Source organism: Nelusetta ayraudi, unplaced genomic scaffold (genome assembly GCF_046127955.1).
Source record: "Nelusetta ayraudi isolate G7.1 ecotype Tasmania unplaced genomic scaffold, CSIRO-AGI_Nayr_v1 ptg000079l, whole genome shotgun sequence".
Lineage (NCBI taxonomy): Eukaryota > Metazoa > Chordata > Actinopteri > Tetraodontiformes > Monacanthidae > Nelusetta > Nelusetta ayraudi.
Window position 1 is genome coordinate 813,777 of NW_027466129.1, and position 17,195 is coordinate 830,971.

The 17,195-nt window shown below is 49.7% G+C and overlaps 1 protein-coding gene across 1 annotated transcript; it reads left to right on the forward strand.

Annotated features, from left to right (window-relative positions):
* Nucleotides 1-1,432: 1,432 nt before the first annotated feature.
* On the forward strand, nucleotides 1,433-16,980 carry col1a2 (collagen, type I, alpha 2). Its single transcript, XM_076043897.1, has 50 exons — nucleotides 1,433-1,636; nucleotides 1,801-1,802; nucleotides 4,520-4,555; nucleotides 4,993-5,076; nucleotides 5,492-5,548; nucleotides 5,633-5,677; nucleotides 5,771-5,824; nucleotides 5,917-5,970; nucleotides 6,053-6,106; nucleotides 6,211-6,264; nucleotides 6,567-6,620; nucleotides 6,701-6,745; nucleotides 6,873-6,971; nucleotides 7,057-7,110; nucleotides 7,448-7,546; nucleotides 7,766-7,810; nucleotides 7,980-8,078; nucleotides 8,174-8,227; nucleotides 8,324-8,431; nucleotides 8,518-8,571; nucleotides 8,651-8,749; nucleotides 8,949-9,002; nucleotides 9,102-9,200; nucleotides 9,291-9,344; nucleotides 9,446-9,499; nucleotides 9,589-9,642; nucleotides 9,752-9,805; nucleotides 9,924-9,968; nucleotides 10,262-10,360; nucleotides 10,447-10,554; nucleotides 10,649-10,702; nucleotides 10,795-10,848; nucleotides 11,264-11,317; nucleotides 11,422-11,475; nucleotides 11,576-11,683; nucleotides 12,108-12,161; nucleotides 12,257-12,310; nucleotides 12,387-12,548; nucleotides 12,659-12,766; nucleotides 12,852-12,959; nucleotides 13,051-13,104; nucleotides 13,211-13,318; nucleotides 13,415-13,468; nucleotides 13,567-13,674; nucleotides 14,159-14,212; nucleotides 14,382-14,489; nucleotides 14,579-14,822; nucleotides 14,910-15,094; nucleotides 15,207-15,449; nucleotides 15,868-16,980. The coding sequence occupies exons 1-50, from the start codon at nucleotides 1,567-1,569 to the stop codon at nucleotides 16,012-16,014; spliced, it is 4,056 nt and encodes a 1,351-aa protein (XP_075900012.1). The 5' UTR covers nucleotides 1,433-1,566; the 3' UTR covers nucleotides 16,015-16,980.
* The last annotated feature ends 215 nt before the right edge of the window (nucleotides 16,981-17,195 follow it).

Below are 17,195 nucleotides of genomic sequence, written 5' to 3' on the forward strand. Positions count from 1 at the left end.
TCTGTCAGTGTGTGTGTGTGTGTGTGTGTCTGCTCTCCTCAGATCCTCACAGAGAGAGAGAGAGAGAGAGCGAGAGAGAGAGCGAGAGACTCACTGGGTGGAGCACTGCCATCTCTAAAACACTCTCGGCCCTCTAGAGATGAGGTGAACTTGTCAGCAGAGTCGGAGGAGGGGGTGAGGGTGGGGTTAGGGAGGCAGGGAGGGGGCGCCGCTGTCCCAGGTCTGTCGGTTGTGGATGAAAATCGCACAAAGTGCGGCGGCTCCTGCTCTGTTTGTATGTTGCACACAAAAATGATCACATTCAGGGTTGATCAGCGAACGACTGTGCTGCAGGTTTTCTAGCACCGCAATGTGATTTTGGTGCATAAAGATCCTGCAAGGGGAGAGGTTGGACTGATGCTAATGATCATCCACAGTTTGAGAAATGAAAAGAAGAAGATTGGTTTTCTTTGGTCTGCAACCTGATGCAGGGAAACTCAATAATCGGCGATCACACGCAGACACCATCAGGGACTTTCACTGCATGTGTGTCAGACAAGGATGACATGTCTGGTCATGTGGCCAGAGAGAGAGAGAGAGAGAGAGAGAGAGAGAGAGAGAGAGAGAGAATGAAACTGGATCTGTGGATTCTTCTCCTCTCTCCTCTGTGGTTCTGAGCTGAGCTCCATGAAAGACCTGAACCTGACGTGTCCAACAAGATGTGCAGGAAAAGTGTGTTTGCTTTGCACTTTAAGTGGATGAAATAAAGATGTTTCCATCATGGATGTTTAGAGACTGATTGTGATTAGCATACATATAAAAAAAAAAAAGAAGAAGAAGAAGAAGAAGCCACAGACACTGGAATGTCTTCAAGTAAACCTGGAAGAAAAAGCAGAAGTGGATTTTTTTTTTTTTTTATTTGGAGAAAAAAAAATCTTCAACTCAACTCAAAACTCCTCTTTCAAATCTTTCTCTGCAGGGATTCTGTCTGCAACATAATCCAGAAACAGAGTACGGACAAAAACGTCTTTCCGCACATTAAAAATAATCTTAAAGAAAGATTAATAACTCTGAAATCTCTTCCAAATACGCACCGACGCTCCGGAGCAGCAGTGAGAGGAGGAAGAAAGAAACAAAGAAAAAAAAAAAGTCAGGGCTGCGTTCCCTCTTTTATAGCCGCGCGCTGTCCACGTCCTCAAAAAGAGTGGATCTAATTAAAAGGCTGCACTCGTCATCACGGGCCGGGCCGAGGCGAGCCGAGCCGTGCCAACAGCCGCCAGCGGAGAGGAGGCGCAGCAGCAGGCGCGGCGGCAGCACCGGACCCGGGGTCCGGCCCGCCGCCGAGGCCCCGCCCCCCTGGCCGGATCCCTGCGCTGCCATTGGCCGGTGGGCCGAGCCGCGACACGCAGCCCGGGGTCCCTCCTGCCATATAAATAAGACCAGCAGAACTTTATTATTCTAGCATCACGGCAGCAGGTTTCTGCTAAGTTTGGAGTTACCCGCGTCACCACAACTGTATGCGTTCCTGAAGGAGGTGGAACGACACAAGGGCTTAGCAGCACAAGGAGTCTGCATGTCTGCGTAGACATGCTCAGCTTTGTGGATACCCGGATTCTGTTGCTGCTTGCAGTAACTTCATACCTAGCATCATGTCAATGTAAGTTTCATTGTCTGCTCTCTGCTCTCTTTTTTTCTCCTTTTTTTTTGTCTTCTGTGACATGGATTTTTTTTTTCTTCTTCTTCTTCTTCACGCCCTCCAACTGCTTTGAGGATCTTGCGCTTTTGCCTTTTGTTTGGGACTTCCATCAAGCAGAAGAAAAGCAGTGCATAGCAGTATATATATATGTATATATATGTATATATATGAATCCGGTGGATTGAGCTCATGCAGAGGATTCTTCACTCTTTCCCCTCCTCTTTTTTGTTCTTCCTTCTCCGGGGGGAATTATTTAGTTGTCAGGAAAGATGAGAAAAGTTTTTTCTTTTCTTTTTTTATCGGAGCCTGTAAAATGTTTTTTTATTATTATTATCTCTCTGCGATAATCTTTTCATGCATGTCTGTTTGAAAACGGGACGAAAACGCAACTTTCCTTCCCCACAGAAGATGGAAAAACTCGGCGGGGCGTTGTACACATTGTTCCATCCAGATGTTTCAGTTTGGGGTTGAGAGGCTTTTGTTGCATGCAGCCTGCAATGTCTCCCCCTGGCGGCAGTGGTTGGGAGCAGCCGCTTTGGCAACCGTGACGGCGTTTTCTCCCCTTCGGAGACAAATGTGTTCATAGGCTCCCCGGGGGACTAAAATAATTTCAATCCGATTATTTCAATCCAGTTAATTATTAAAGATTTTTTTTTTTTTTTTTTTTTAAATAAGTTCCGACGTTTCCTTTTATTTATTTTTTTCACAACCAGGAGTCAAATTGTTAATCATAAAGACTGAACAATTAGGAGAAACACTCCTAGAATCCAGACTCTCCACATTCTGGTGCTTTTTTTTGGGGGGGGGGTTATATAATTTTTGCGGCACATTTATCTGTCGACGGGAAGATTAAAAAAAAAAAAAAAAATCTTGAACGTCCGAGGGCGCCGCCTTGTGGCCAGGCTGGGGATCCCAGTGTGACCTGCGGGTCCAAAGAGTCAGTGGGGGCAACTGTGTCCACGTGGAAGCAGCTGACTGAGGATGACACACGCACGCGCGCACACACACACACGTCATCAGACGCACAGCATCACAACATTTTAGTAAGTGTAAGGACAGTGCATGCTGATCACAACAACAACAACAACAACAACAGCAAAAAAGATCATTCAAATTTTTTGAGAACAAACTCGAATCGTCTGTTTGAAGCTGCAGCTGCAGTCAGAGATGCTCGGCGGCGCCTCCTGCAGCTGCAGTGTGTCAGTCGCGCACACACTGTGCGGCGCCTGTCGAGGCCTGTTTGCACCCTGATGGTCTGGAATGCCGCTGAGTGTGTGTGTGTGTATGTGTGTGTGTGTGTGTGTGTTCTGACTTCTGATGAATGAGGCAGAGAGAGACCATTTTGGTTGTTGTTGATGTTGTCGTTGTCGTCGTGGTCCACGTGTCACACTGGTTTGCTGGGCAATTTTCCAGGCCTAGGTTGTAATTAGGCTCTGGTGCGTTCACAGGCGACAGGAACGAAACAGCCCCGCCTTTAAATCTCATTTAAACTCAATTAAAGCCCAGTTAAAGTCATTTAACACTCGTTTGAACGATCATCAGACCCGCTGAGCAGTTTTTTCTCCCCAACGTCAAGCCTCTGTGTGTCTCCACATTATTTAATCATGTTCTAACACAACTCTTCTTCCTCTCTCCTTCTACCGCCACCATCCTCCTCCTCCTCCACCTTTATCTCCACACCAACCAACCCACCGACCCACCGACCCACAGACGAGGTTAGTACTCACGCTCGCTCTGCTCCTTACCTGCTCTTTGCTCGGTCCTCCTCCGTCCTCCTCCTTCCAAAACCTTTGCTGTCGCTCCTCCGGCTCCGTCCTCGCGTCTGGCTGAGCAGCCAGAGAGTCTAAGAGGCTCTTCACAGTTTCCCTGCCACTTTATCTGTCCCCCTTCCCCGTCGGCCAGTAGGTGAGGGTCCTATTGGCTGCAGTCTGTGTGTGTGAGTGAAAGCTAAAACCACCTGGTACACAAAGGATCCTTTCTGAGGACGGCCGGGAGGGCAGAGGGAGGTTTTGGGCCTCCCAGCTGCCCTCAGCTCAGTTCACTGGAATCTTCTGACCTGCTGCTGCTGCTGCTGCGGCAAATTAAGACCAGGATTATTGACACCCAGACCCTCCTTCAACCCTGCACCCCGAGAACCTTCCCTTTTCAAATCAAAGTGTCAGCAGCAGCAGCAGCAGCAGCAGCAGTTTCTCAGAGGTGCAGCTGAAGTTGTGTTGTGGTTGTGTTAAAAACTCCACTTGTGTTGTGCTGAACTGAAGCACTGCTGCTGCTAGTGCTGAGAGATCGTCACACATGAAACAATGGAAAAAAGACACATTGAAAAATGTGGCCCCTTTTTTCCATTGTTTCTGTCATCTTGAAATTTAATAAATCACACACACGCTTTCCTGCTACATCTTCCTCCAGCCTGTTTTTCTATTTCACCTCAGAGTTTTTGCTCCTCGCTCAGCTGTTCAAGCAGGCACTCGGCCTGAAGCTAATGCTAATGTCTGTAGCATAAAGCTCAAACATTGCGTCTGTGAGTCTGACACTGATGTATAAAAACACTGACAGAAGTTAATCACGTTTTGACGCCATGACATCGTCACATTAGAGACTTTTTATCATCCTTTCAGTTCAGTTCAAGTTGCTGTGTTTTTTACTCTGTGCAACACGTCACACAGTGCACAGTACTGGACTTTGCGTATGAACTTTGTGTGAAACTTCAGCTTTGGGAGAAGTTTACATGTTGTGGCTGAGATGTGCGTCAGCGTCTGATCCCACTTTTCTTCTCCTCCTCCACCTCCACCACCACCACCACCACCACCACCCCTCCTGCTCTTGCTGCTGCCGCTGCTGCTGCAGGGTCTCACAGGAGACAAAGGACCTCGAGGTGACAGGGTAAGTCCACGCAACTCCGGCCCGCTGCTGCTTCCTCCGCGCCGCAGCAATCTGTCATTTTGTCATTTATTGCAGATTTTTTTTTTTTTTTTTTTTTTTTTCCGTACTGTGTTTTTTGGCGAGCGACGTCATCTGACCTTCTTACCTCAGAAGGCCACACCCTTTTGTTTACATCAGCCACAGGCTCGGCTCATAGGTTATATTTCATTAAAGCTCGGAAATTCTCTTTTTTTTTCGGAGAACATCAAGTAGTTTGCATTTTGGTAGAATGATTAAATAATCTGCTGATGGCCCTGTTTTTGTAATCTCCCAGCTTTTACAAACAGCAGTTGAGCTACTTCTTCGGCAAATGAATGTGTCTATTTAATCGTCTAATGTTGAAGAAACATCATTGGCGAAACATTGACCCTCATGTTTCTCCACCTCGTCCTCTTCAGGGTCCCCGTGGCCCAGATGGTATAAATGGCCAACCCGGCATGCCAGGCCCCGCAGGCCCTCCCGGACCCCCTGGACTTGGAGGAGTAAGTTCACCCTTCTTGTATACGGTGTATATTTACATATTGAGAAGAAACACACAAACATCACCTGAAGATGTTTGGCGTTAGTGAGAATGAAGGCCCTGTAAAACTTGTCAGGTGCTTCTCGGGGGGGCATTTGCTTCATGTCGTCAGTGCCCGTTGTAGTTGTCAAGTTGTGTTGTGTTGTGTATTTCTGCCCGACCAACTGGAATAACATCAACTGTTAGAACACACAAACATGGAGCTGTTTAACCTCCAGCCACACTAGACTGCACAAGCTTTTTTTTTTTTAAAAAAGTAAATAAAAAAAAAATACCAATTTTTCACCTTAAGAGAAAGAACAAGGTGATGATGTCACATGTCATGTGATGCCGTGAGATTGGGCTTACTTCCTGTCTGCCTGTGTGTTTCCAAACAGAACTTTGCTGCTCAGTATGATGGTGTGAAGGCTCCCGATCCCGGCCCCGGACCCATGGTGAGGATGTTCTGCTGGTGTCTCTTCCACTTCCTCCACCAGTCTCACACTTCCTCCTGCTGACCACTTTATGCTTCTCCGCAGGGCATGATGGGTTCCAGAGGTCCCCCTGGACCCCCCGGACCTCCTGTAAGTTCACACACTGTCTGATGCACAACCTGAACCTTTGAGCATTGATCCGTCCAGTCCAAACCCTGAACAATGTTTCCTCTCGTTCTCCAGGGACCTCAGGGACACACTGGACACGCTGGTGAGCCCGGAGAGCCTGGACAGACTGTAAGACCACCTCCCGAAAGCAGCAGCTGGTTATCGTCGCGTGGAGGCCTGAGGAGTTTAAAATGTTGTTGCTCTGTTTCTCTTTCCTGAAGGGCCCTGTTGGTCCTCGTGGACCCCCTGGACCTCTTGGCAAATCCGGAGAGGACGTGAGTTCTCCTTTTTTATTATTAATCCAGTTTTGACCTGCTTATCTTGCTCCGCGCTGACCTTCATCTCACCCACTGACAGGGTAACAACGGCAGACCTGGCAAGCCTGGAGACAGAGGCACCGCTGGCCCTCAGGTGAGGGACCCCAGCTCACAAAAACACATCTGATCTGTAAATACCAACAATTCCTGACCCACATATTCATTGTGGTGTGTTTGCTTTTTGCTTTTGCATTGCAGGGTGCTCGTGGATTCCCCGGAACTCCTGGACTTCCTGGAATGAAGGGACACAGAGTGAGTGTGGAACCATCTTCCTCTTCCTACTCCTCCTCCTCACCTGACCCTGTTGATAAGAGAAGAGTGGACAGTGACAGCGAAACTCCTAAAATGTTTGTAGATCTTCTGATCTCACCAAGATCAGAAGATCTTTAGTCCCAGTTTGGAGATTTTATGGACAGAGACTCTTCCTTCATGGCTCCTGCTGCTGTCGTTTTGTCCAGTCCAGCTGCTTCTTCTTCTGGTCTCTTCTTCGTCACTTTTAGCAAACAAGCTTCTTTATTTGTGACTTTTTGTCTGTGCGATGGTTTTTTCTTTAGGGTTACACTGGTCTGGATGGACGTAAGGGAGAGCCTGGTGCTTCTGGACTCAAGGTGAGAATCCATTCTACAGCTTCCCAACAGATTTTGCCTGCCTGCTCTTGTGGATGCGTAAACCCTGTGTGTCCCTGCAGGGAGAGTCCGGTGCCCATGGTGCTTCTGGAAGTCCTGGCCTGGCTGTAAGTGTCCCACTCAGCTGCCGCATTAAACCTCAGACAGCCTAAGAGCCGTTCGTCAGGAACCCTCACAGTCCCACCGACTGACTGCAATCTGCTTCTTTCTCGCTCTTCACCTGTGCACCTGCAGGGAGCTCGCGGTAGCGCTGGAGAGAGAGGTCGCCCCGGCCCTGCTGGACCCGCTGGTGCTCGTGGTGCTGATGGCAACGTTGGACCCGCCGGCCCCGCTGTCAGTATCTGTCCCCCTTCATTCCCAATTGTTAAACTCTGGAGCCAAAACCCCTTTAGGCTGAAACTCCTGTTGCCCCCCACAGGGTCCCGTCGGTTCTGCTGGACCCCCAGGATTCCCCGGTGGCCCCGGCCCCAAGGTGAGTGCAACGCCGCTTCCTGTTGCCGCAGCATTTAAAGATGTGTTGAATTTTTTTAAAAACAGGAGTTGCGCCTCGGAAGCAGGAACATGTTGAATAGAATTGAACTCAATTGAATAAACATTATTGTGCCCCAAAGGGGGCTCAGGTGTTCTCACCTGCACATGGTGGAACCTTATTTTATTGAAGCTCTGCACTTGTTGACCAAACATTTAAAAAAAACAATCAGAGCCATCAGCCGTCACCGCTGTGCATCTTCCTAATGCTGCTCCAGTGCTACAGGTGATCACGGATCCTTTCTCCCTCTCTCGCTCTCCTCTCTCTCGGCCGCACACAGGGAGAGGTTGGACCCGCTGGAGCCAGTGGCCCAAGTGGACCCCAGGGATCTAGAGGAGAGCCCGGTGTCAACGGACCAGTCGGCCCCGTTGGCCCTGCAGTGAGTAGCTTTGTCCCTGGACCAGAACCTGAAAAACACCTGCAGAACGTGTAGCATCACTCAGCCAGAGTCTTTGGTCTTGTCCCCGACTGGCCATGTTTCTTCTGGAACAGTCAGAAGTCTGATTGGATGATTTGCACGTCTTCCGCAGTCCACTCAATTTTGTGTTATGTGCACATATTTCAGCAATAAAATTCTGTTTCTGTGTCACCCCTCCAGGGTAACCCTGGTGCTAACGGCCTGTCTGGAGCTAAGGGAGCTACCGTGAGTGTCCACCTCAACCTTCAACACTTAAAAAGAAATTTCTTTCATTCTTAAGGATGTTTATTATTTATATTTATGTGGAAAGCAAAAATGACATACTCAAAAAAGTCAACTAATGCTAAAACACCAAAACAAAAGGTGACACAGTTTCCTCGTGTCTGTTGTTCAGGGTGCTGCTGGTGTTGCTGGAGCTCCTGGCTTCCCCGGACCAAGAGGAGGACCCGGACCCCAGGGACCCCAGGGAGCCGCTGGACAGAGAGGTCTCGCTGTAAGTGCACCACAAGATTCCTTCTGCACAACCACATTAACTTAACAAATTGCTGTTTCTTCAATGTGAACGTGTCCTTTGGTCCTGGTCTGCAGGGAGATCCCGGAGTTCAGGGTGTGAAGGGAGATGGTGGCCCCAAGGGAGAGCCAGTAAGTTCATACCATCTGTAGAACGCTTCACAACTTGGATAGGTTGGAGCCTGCGCTCTCACCGACTGGGACTCACCTCTCTGTTGCTGGCCTCAGGGTAACTCCGGACCTCAGGGAGCCCCCGGACCTCAGGGTGAGGAGGGCAAGAGAGGACCCACGGGTGAGCTCGGTGCCACTGGACCATCTGGTGCCCGTGGAGCCAGAGTAAGTACCAGCCCCACCTGCCTCCTCTCCGCTTTGTGCCACAGAGGCAAGTTAGCCGGGCTCTAACCTCTCGGTGTCTGCTGCAGGGCACCCCTGGTAGCCGTGGTATGCCTGGATCTGAGGGAAGAGCCGGACCTCTGGTGAGTGTTTGGTGCACCAGACATGTCAACACTATGGGTCGAGGTGAGGATCCCCTTCTCATTGCTCTTCACCTTTCAGGGTATGCCCGGGGCTCGTGGCTCTACTGGATCTGCTGGACCTCGTGGACCCCCTGGAGATGCTGGTCGCGCTGGCGAGCCCGGACCCGCTGGTCTCAGGGTGAGTGTATGGTCCAGTTCTCCAAGCACCAAGATGTAATCTATGTTTGAGTTCTCACACACTTCTGGTCCTGGGCTATGTTGGACCTGCACGGAAGGGCTTTCTTTTCAGGCTGTGGGACCAAAGATTCTGATTCTCGGAGTTGAACCTTATTCAAAGTAATACATCTATAATAATTGCTGTTGTTGGTTCTTCACAGGGTGTCCCAGGAAGCCCCGGTAACTCTGGACCACCAGGAAAGGAGGGACCCTCTGTAAGTAGCTCAGCATTGGGCTCAGATAGTCCTGAACTTCCTTGACAACTATGCCTGATAATGTGACTTCCTCTTCCACTTCCTGCTTTCCTCGCCCAGGGTCCAACTGGACAAGATGGTCGCACTGGACCTCCCGGCCCAACTGGACCCAGAGGCCAGGCCGGAAACATTGGCTTCCCTGGACCCAAGGGACCTACTGTAAGTCCAGAGTGTGCAGAAACTGAGCATCCTGCAAGTCATCAGTCGACGTCCTCTCACCTGGTCCTAATCCACCTTTGACCCCCGTAGGGTGACGCTGGCAAGCCCGGAGACAAGGGAGCCACTGGTCCCAGTGGTCTGAGAGTGAGTGGCCTGACGCCTCATCGTCTGTAGCAGCTAGCAGATCAGATGAGAGAAGATTTTCCTGACATGCCGTCTCCTTCCCTCTTTTCCTTCTCCTTCAGGGTGCCCCTGGACCTGATGGTAACAACGGAGCTGCTGGTCCCACTGGACCTGCTGTAAGTGCTCCTCTTGTGCTCTTTTTGCCTTTTATAGCCAATCTGGCATTTTTTTCAGAGTGCCTCACTATCTACTTCATCCTCAACAGGGTGGTCCTGGTGGCAAGGGAGATCAGGGATCTGCTGGAGCTCCTGGCTTCCAGGTTTGGATCCATTAACTATTCCCTCCGTCAAACATTTCTTCTTCCTTTTCTCAAACAGCACCGTCTTCCTGTGTGCTCTCGTTGAAACGCTGTATGTTAATGTTTGCAGGGTCTGCCAGGTCCCGCTGGAGCTGCTGGTGAGGGTGGAAAGCCCGGAGACAGAGTAAGTAGCACCCACTTCCACAAGTTCCAGGACGCCTTGTGCTTTTACAACACAGGAGGAAAAAAAGGTAGAAGATGATGAAGTACAAGTCTCACCTGTTGGCTCTGTGTATCTGTAGGGTGTCCCAGGAGATCAGGGACCTGGAGGACCAGCTGGTGCCAAGGTAGGTCACCCTCTTTACTTTCTTATTACAATATAGTAACAAAACCAAGTTGTCCATAGTGTAGAAGGTCCTTATATCTTATATCTCCATCCTCAAGTGGCTTCATAGGAATCAGCAAGTTCAATTAAAAGCCAGTTGCTGTTGGGTTTTTTTTCTTTGTTTTTGTTTTTTTGATTGAAATGCCCATAAAGACTTCAAAGATCAGTACATAAACCAAAGTTTGAAACTCTCACTCAGTCTTGTTGGTAGGAAAAGGTTCAAGCACAACTGACTCTTTTGTTGTGGCCCCTCAGGGAGAGCGTGGTGTGCCTGGTTCTGCTGGAGCCACCGGACCTCAGGGACCCATGGGAACCCGTGGAGCTACCGGAGCCCCCGGTGCTGATGGTGGCAAGGTAACGTTGATGCCGTAGAAGGATTGACACGTGCAGTGCAGGGCAAAAGGTGGTGGAACTACAACCAACTGTACGTGTGTCTCCAGGGAGAGCCTGGTGTTGTTGGAGCCGCTGGTTCCGTTGGACACCAGGGAGCTGGTGGCATGCCTGGTGAGCGTGGTGCTGCCGGACCTGGTGGAGTCAAGGGAGAGAAGGTACGTCAACGCCTGTATCCAGTGTTTTGCAAGCGAAAAAAGCAATGTCTCAAGGGGGGAAGATTTTTTTCATCGTTGGTGGTTCTTCCTCCAGGGAGAAGCCGGACACAAAGGACCTGACGGCAGCTCTGGCAGAGACGGATCCCGTGTAAGTTCACCGCTCTCATCCTCATGAATCTCACCTCCCCATTGGTGAGAATCCTCGGTCTTAGCTTTCTCTCATCTTCCTCAACCTTTCAGGGTCTGCCTGGACCCAATGGACCCCCTGGACCCATTGGAGCTAACGGTGACAAGGTAAATGGTCAACAGCTGGATGTTGGTCACATCCTAAACATTTTCTAAATGTCCCAGTAATAACAGGACACTGGAACTGTCTGACAGACTGGTCTCACTGGCCTTTGATAGAAACTTAGCCAGAATTGATGTCAGGTCAAACCATCGCGCTAACATTCAATCATTTGTGATCTCGTTGGAAAAAAAGAATGAAGCAGTAGTTTATTGCAGGTCAGAACCAGAATACTGCCACCCAGAGGCGCATTATTAATATTGCAGCAGTTGCTCTGCATGCTCACAGTATCACTGTGTTTCAAAAAGAAAGCAAAGCATATAGAATAACTATAAACTGTGAAATATTTTGATGATATTTTGTCTGGGTGTGGGGATATGGCAATGTTTACTTAACAAAACAATTCCCATTTTTTTACACTAGGGTGAGGCTGGTTCTTTCGGACCTTCTGGACCCGCTGGACCTCGTGGTGCCTCAGTGAGTACCTATAGTCAACTCTGTTAGACCACTGGTTTAACTCAATTCACCTACCTGAGAAGGGGAACTTCTTGGTTGCTAAGCAAATTTTTTCTCGTCCACAGGGTGAGCGCGGAGAGGTTGGACCTGCTGGACCCGCTGGATTCGCTGGACCACCTGTAAGCCCACATCCAATCCAGTGGCAATCTCCTGAAATATATGTCCAAGCAACACAAGAGTATATGAATGCATGCTGATGCGTGTTCTCCCACCATGCAGGGCCCCTCCGGTCAGACTGGAGCTAGAGGCGAACGTGGACCCGCTGGAGGAAAGGGAGAGACCGGATCTGCCGGACCTGCTGGACCTTCTGGACAGTCTGGACCTGCTGTTAGTCACTTTACACACCACACACACACACACACACACACACACACACACACACACACACACAGGCAGCTCTGCTCTGCCGTCAGGCTGCAGTGTGGGTAAAGTAGTAACATAACATATGGAAACATCGTCCTAAATGTAAATGACGGTAATCTCCTGATTTGCAAGCAAGGATTTTTCCAAATTGATGTGTTCCTCAAGGTCAAGAGTTAAAGTTAAAAGCAACAGGTTTGCTGCAATGCAAATACCTTTCAAACACCCACAGTAGGAGGTAGACTTGAAGCCTCAGAGCCTGACAGAGGTCTAACCACTGAAGGAGACTCAGGCCGGTTTTTCCACCGTAACACAAACCTGATGACAAACATGATGCAAAAGTTTCAAAACGCTGAAACGATGACGTCAAATCATGTTTTCATGATTCCAGGGTCCTGCTGGTGCTTCTGGACCCGCTGGTGCCCGTGGAGACACTGGATCTGCTGTGAGTACCACATCTTCACGTCACTCTCATGGAAAAGATGCTTTACCTTCAACTGGTTCGACTCACTAATAACCACCATTGGCTGTGTGTCACAGGGTCTGACTGGTTTCCCTGGTGCTGGTGGCAGGATGGGAACTCCCGGCCCCGCTGTGAGTATGGGGCTCTTGATCATTTTAGTTGAGGGTGAGAAGAGCTGCATGCTCACTGTCCCTTGAAACATCTCAGGGCATCGCTGGACCCCCTGGCTCCGCTGGAGTCGCTGGTAAAGATGGTCCCCGTGGAGCCCGTGGAGACTCTGGCCCCGCTGGCCCACCTGGAGAGCAGGGTATTGTCGGACCCCATGGTGCAGCTGGAGACAAGGGACCTTCTGGAGAGTCTGGTCCTGGTGTAAGTTGGAGATCTTTATTTGTTCCTTCTCGGATACTCCAGAACTTTTGAAGACAGATGATGTTCCAGCGACTGTGCACTGTCACTGACATGTTGGCTGGTGTCTGTAGGGTCCTCCTGGTGCTCCTGGAACCACTGGTCCTCTTGGACTTACCGGATTCGTTGGTCTGCCTGGTGCTAGAGGAGATCGTGGTTCCCCTGGTGGCCCTGGAGGTTTGGTACGTATGGACGCACCAGTCAGAACCCTTGATAAAGAAGAGTCCTAGGGCAAAAAGCTGAGACCAACTCTGTGTCCAATGACAGGGCGAGCCTGGTAGACTTGGACCTGCTGGTTCTTCTGGACCCCGTGGTCCTCCCGGAAACATTGGTCTGCCTGGTATGACTGGACCTCAGGGAGAGGCTGGCCGTGAGGTGAGTACTCAGCCAGCCACCACCTGCAGAAGTTGGATCTCTTGGTTCTTCTCAGTGGACTTTGTGAGAGCCAATGTTCCTCCGTCTTTAGGGCAACACTGGTAACGATGGACCCCCTGGACGCCCCGGTGCTGCTGGAATCAAGGTAACGTCTTTGTAGCTTGGCCTTTCCATACGTTTCTGCCACCCACCAACACACACATGCACACACACGTCCGTCACTCTGACCCATGTTTGCGACTCCTCCCCAGGGAGACCGTGGTGACCCCGGACCTGCTGGAGCCGGTGGACTTGCTGGTGCCCCAGGACCCGCTGGACCCTCCGGATCTGTTGGAAGACCTGGAAGCCGTGGAGAGTCTGTAAGTTTTTGGAAATATCACCTCCTTGGCCGATCAGCATTGTTGGTTCAGATCATCAGCTCATTTCGCTCCTGCTTACTTTTTTCACCTCCACAGGGTGCTGGAGGTCCCTCTGGACCTACTGGAGCCGCTGGAGCCAGAGGTTCCGCTGTAAGTGACAATGCAGCCGTACAGATGTAGAGTATTAGTGCCCCAGTGCTCTACTTTCTCACAGTTCTGATATAATTATCCGATCCGTGTGTTTTTAGGGACCCGCTGGAGTCCGTGGTGAGAAGGGAGGTGCCGGAGACAAGGGAGAGAGAGGCATGAAGGGTCTGCGTGGACATGCTGGTCTCCAGGGAATGCCCGGACCTTCTGTAAGTGGCCCCGGACCATCATGGTCGCACATTAACATGTGGTTTGCACGATACGAGGACAGTTGAACACAACAGGACTTGTGATGGCGGCAGTAGTGTAGGCGTGGCTGACTCTCCAAATCTTTGGGTTTCTGGAACTCATGGGTAAAAGATTGTTGACGCAGTTTTTCCAGTGACTGCGTGGCCTTTTTTAAACCCACAAAACCACAGCCCTGCTACTGCAAACCAAAACACCAGTTAATCAGTATGCAAGTCCATAGCGCTAGGTGGCTCCAAACAACAGAATTGTAACACCTGCAATCTCGGATTTAACCAGTGAAGCTGTAAAAATAAAGACAAGCCTGTGATGATCCCACTGAGATGGTACAACGTATAACCATTATACTCACACCAGATCACACTTCTATCACTTCAACATTCAATGCTGGAGCATGAGCGCCCCCTAGTCACAGGCTCTTTACTGACGCTTCTCCTCTCCCCTCAGGGACCTTCTGGTGACAGTGGACCTGCTGGACCCAACGGACCCTCTGGACCCAGAGTGAGTCAGAGTGTTGCTGCAGAAACACACCCGTGGTTGCTGTGTCAGCAGCTAAAGCACTTTTACACCAGCCAGCAGAGACACACATGTCTTGGCAGTGACGGTGTGGAGCTGGTGCCTGGCTTGAAGCTTGTAGTTCCTGTTTAATTTGTGAATATCTCTTCTTCAGGGACCCGCCGGACCTCACGGACCCCCTGGCAAGGACGGTAGAGCTGGTGGTCATGGAACCATCGGTGCCCCTGGTGCTCGTGGATCCCCTGGATACGTCGGACCTGGTGTAAGCACATCCACCAATGAAAGAGAATTTTGTCGAGACTCCTTCCACTAGAGCCATAAGGTGTGACAATGTGTAATCTCACCTATCAGGGTCCCCCCGGATCTCCTGGTCTGCCCGGACCTCCCGGCCCTGCTGGTGGCGGCTACGACGTCTCTGGATACGATGAGTACAGAGCCGACCAGCCTGCCCTGAGAGCCAAGGACTATGAGGTGGACGCGACCATCAAGTCCCTCAACACCCAGATCGAGAACCTGCTCTCCCCCGAGGGATCCAGGAAGAACCCCGCCCGCACCTGCCGCGACATCAAGCTCACCCACCCCGAGTGGACCAGCGGTGAGCTCCGCAGCACCTGACCCGTCCATTGTCAGACCGCGTCCTCGCCCTTCTGCTCTTACAAACCACTTCTCTTTGCCTTTGCAGGATTCTACTGGATCGACCCCAACCAGGGCTGCAACAACGACGCCATCAAGGTCTTCTGCGACTTCAACACCCGTGAGACTTGCGTCTACGCCCAGCCCGAGAGCATCGCCAAGAAGAACTGGTTCAGGAGCACCGAGAGCATGAAGCACGTCTGGTTCGGAGAGACCATCAACGGTGGCACCGAGGTGAGTGTCCTGACCACTGGAGGGCGCTCCTCCGCCTCCCCCTCCCAGTCCATACTGGACTGCCGCTCTTCGCCGACGCTGACCGCCTCCCTTTTGCTGTTGTGTCACACAGTTCGCCTACAATGATGAGACCATCAGCTCCCAGAGCATGGCCACCCAGCTGGCCTTCATGCGCCTGCTGTCCAACAAGGCCAGCCAGAACATCACCTACCACTGCAAGAACAGCGTCGCCTACATGGACGAGCAGAGCGGCAACCTGAAGAAGGCAGTGGTGCTCCAGGGCTCCAACGACGTGGAGCTGAGGGCCGAGGGCAACAGCCGCTTCACCTTCACCGTGCTGGAGGATGGCTGCACTGTGAGTCGCTTCTCCTTCTTCTTTGATTGTTTTGTCTTAAGAGGTCCCATATTATAGACCCACGAGTCAAAGAACTCTATACAAACCATGAATATATATATATATATATATATTCTGTGAAAAAGCCGTCTCTGTGGGTGGAGCCAACACCTGGCTGTGGGCATTGCCACTACCTTGCTAGATGTACCCCCTGTGACATCACAAAGGGCTGTTTTTTTCCGCACCGTGTGTTTTCAGCAAATACAACCTCAGAGGCTAGCGTGCGGAAAAAGTAAAGGATGGATTTAGTTTATTTCAGTGGGAGTTCGCCGATTAGACAAATTGTTGCATAATATGGGACCTCTGAGTCAAAGTTATTGTTGCACTTTTGTTCTCTGACAAAACAAGATTCTGAAACCCTTTTCCCTCACACCTGCAGAGACACACTGGCGAGTGGAGCAAGACAGTGATTGAGTACAGAACAGACAAACCATCCCGTCTGCCCATCCTCGACATTGCACCTATGGACATTGGTGGAGCTGAACAGGAGTTTGGTTTGGACATTGGCCCAGTCTGTTTCAAATAGACTCATGATAAATTAACTTCCCTCCCACCCACTCCAAACAAAACAAAGAAATCCTGAAAGAGAGAAAGAACGAAAAAAAAAAATCCAAAAAAGTCTCTGCCCTTCTTTCTGTGTTGTGTTTTTATACCAAAATGCTGATTTCTCTCTGCGCATCCACTTGCTTAAGATGGGCAACTATCTGAGCGGACTGAACGGACTGATCGGAGCGTTTGTGCAATGCAAATTAATACAGCAGCCCAAAGGGAAAAGGCGGGAAAACACCTTGTTGTGGGACAATCATGTCATCCTTTTGTAAAAAATTAAAAGAAGTGTAATAAAAACGCTGAAAGTACGCATCACCTTGTGGTCTTTGTATATCTTCCAACGAGGAGGTTTAAAACCACAATTTCCATGAAAAAAAAGGTTTAAACTACCTCATGCCTGTAGCGAGAGAAAATACTATTAGCAAAAGCCGAGGTCCACAACAGAGATGTTCAGACTTTCGATGCTTCAAGCTTTGTCCCGTATCGGAAGGTGCTCACTTACTTGAAGCGGAGATCTAATGGTGCTAAGATGCAGCTGTGGAGCAAAACCACTTTCTTACTGTATTACTTTGTATTGGCCTTTGAGGAGTCTCGCGTTGGTCCCCTGATGCTCCCCCACTTTAAGCATGTGGAAATGGTCCCAAACCCTGATGTCTGTTTGGTTTCTTCTCAGTTTGTTTTTTTTCGTCTAGGTTTTGTTTTCCTTTCTTTTCTTTTAAAATTTTCTTAACTCGACCAAAAAAAAATCCCCACAGATTTGTTCATACTGACGGCCCAAAATCTCAACCCCATCGATTTAAAAAAAAAAGAAAAATCTCTCTCTCGCTCTCTCTCTCAAACAAATGACACCACAAAGTCTATTGTACCTATTTTGTATATGTGAGATGTTTAAATAAATTGTGAAAAGTTCTGAAATAAAGCATGTCCAATGTTCCAAAAACACAACACTCAGTGATTGAAGTGCTTTCATGTCACTGCATTTTGGTTTTTCAACACATCAACCACTTCAACATCTTCCTGCTGGAAGCGCAGCCGCATCCATTTTTTTTTCCTTGCCTCTTTTGTTGTACATCCATCTCTAATGTACAGTAAATTTCTGTTGACACTGTCAATGCCAATGTGTGATTACTAACATGCGTTGTTTTTTTGTAAATATGC

Coding starts and splice junctions, on each gene's coding strand:
- col1a2 (XM_076043897.1), top strand. CDS start 1,567: ATGCTCAGCTTTGTGGATACCCGGATTCTGTTGCTGCTTGCAGTAACT. Junction 6,265..6,566: donor CTGGAATGAAGGGACACAGA/GTGAGTGTGGAA, acceptor TTTTTTCTTTAG/GGTTACACTGGTCTGGATGG. Junction 8,572..8,650: donor AGGGAAGAGCCGGACCTCTG/GTGAGTGTTTGG, acceptor TTCACCTTTCAG/GGTATGCCCGGGGCTCGTGG.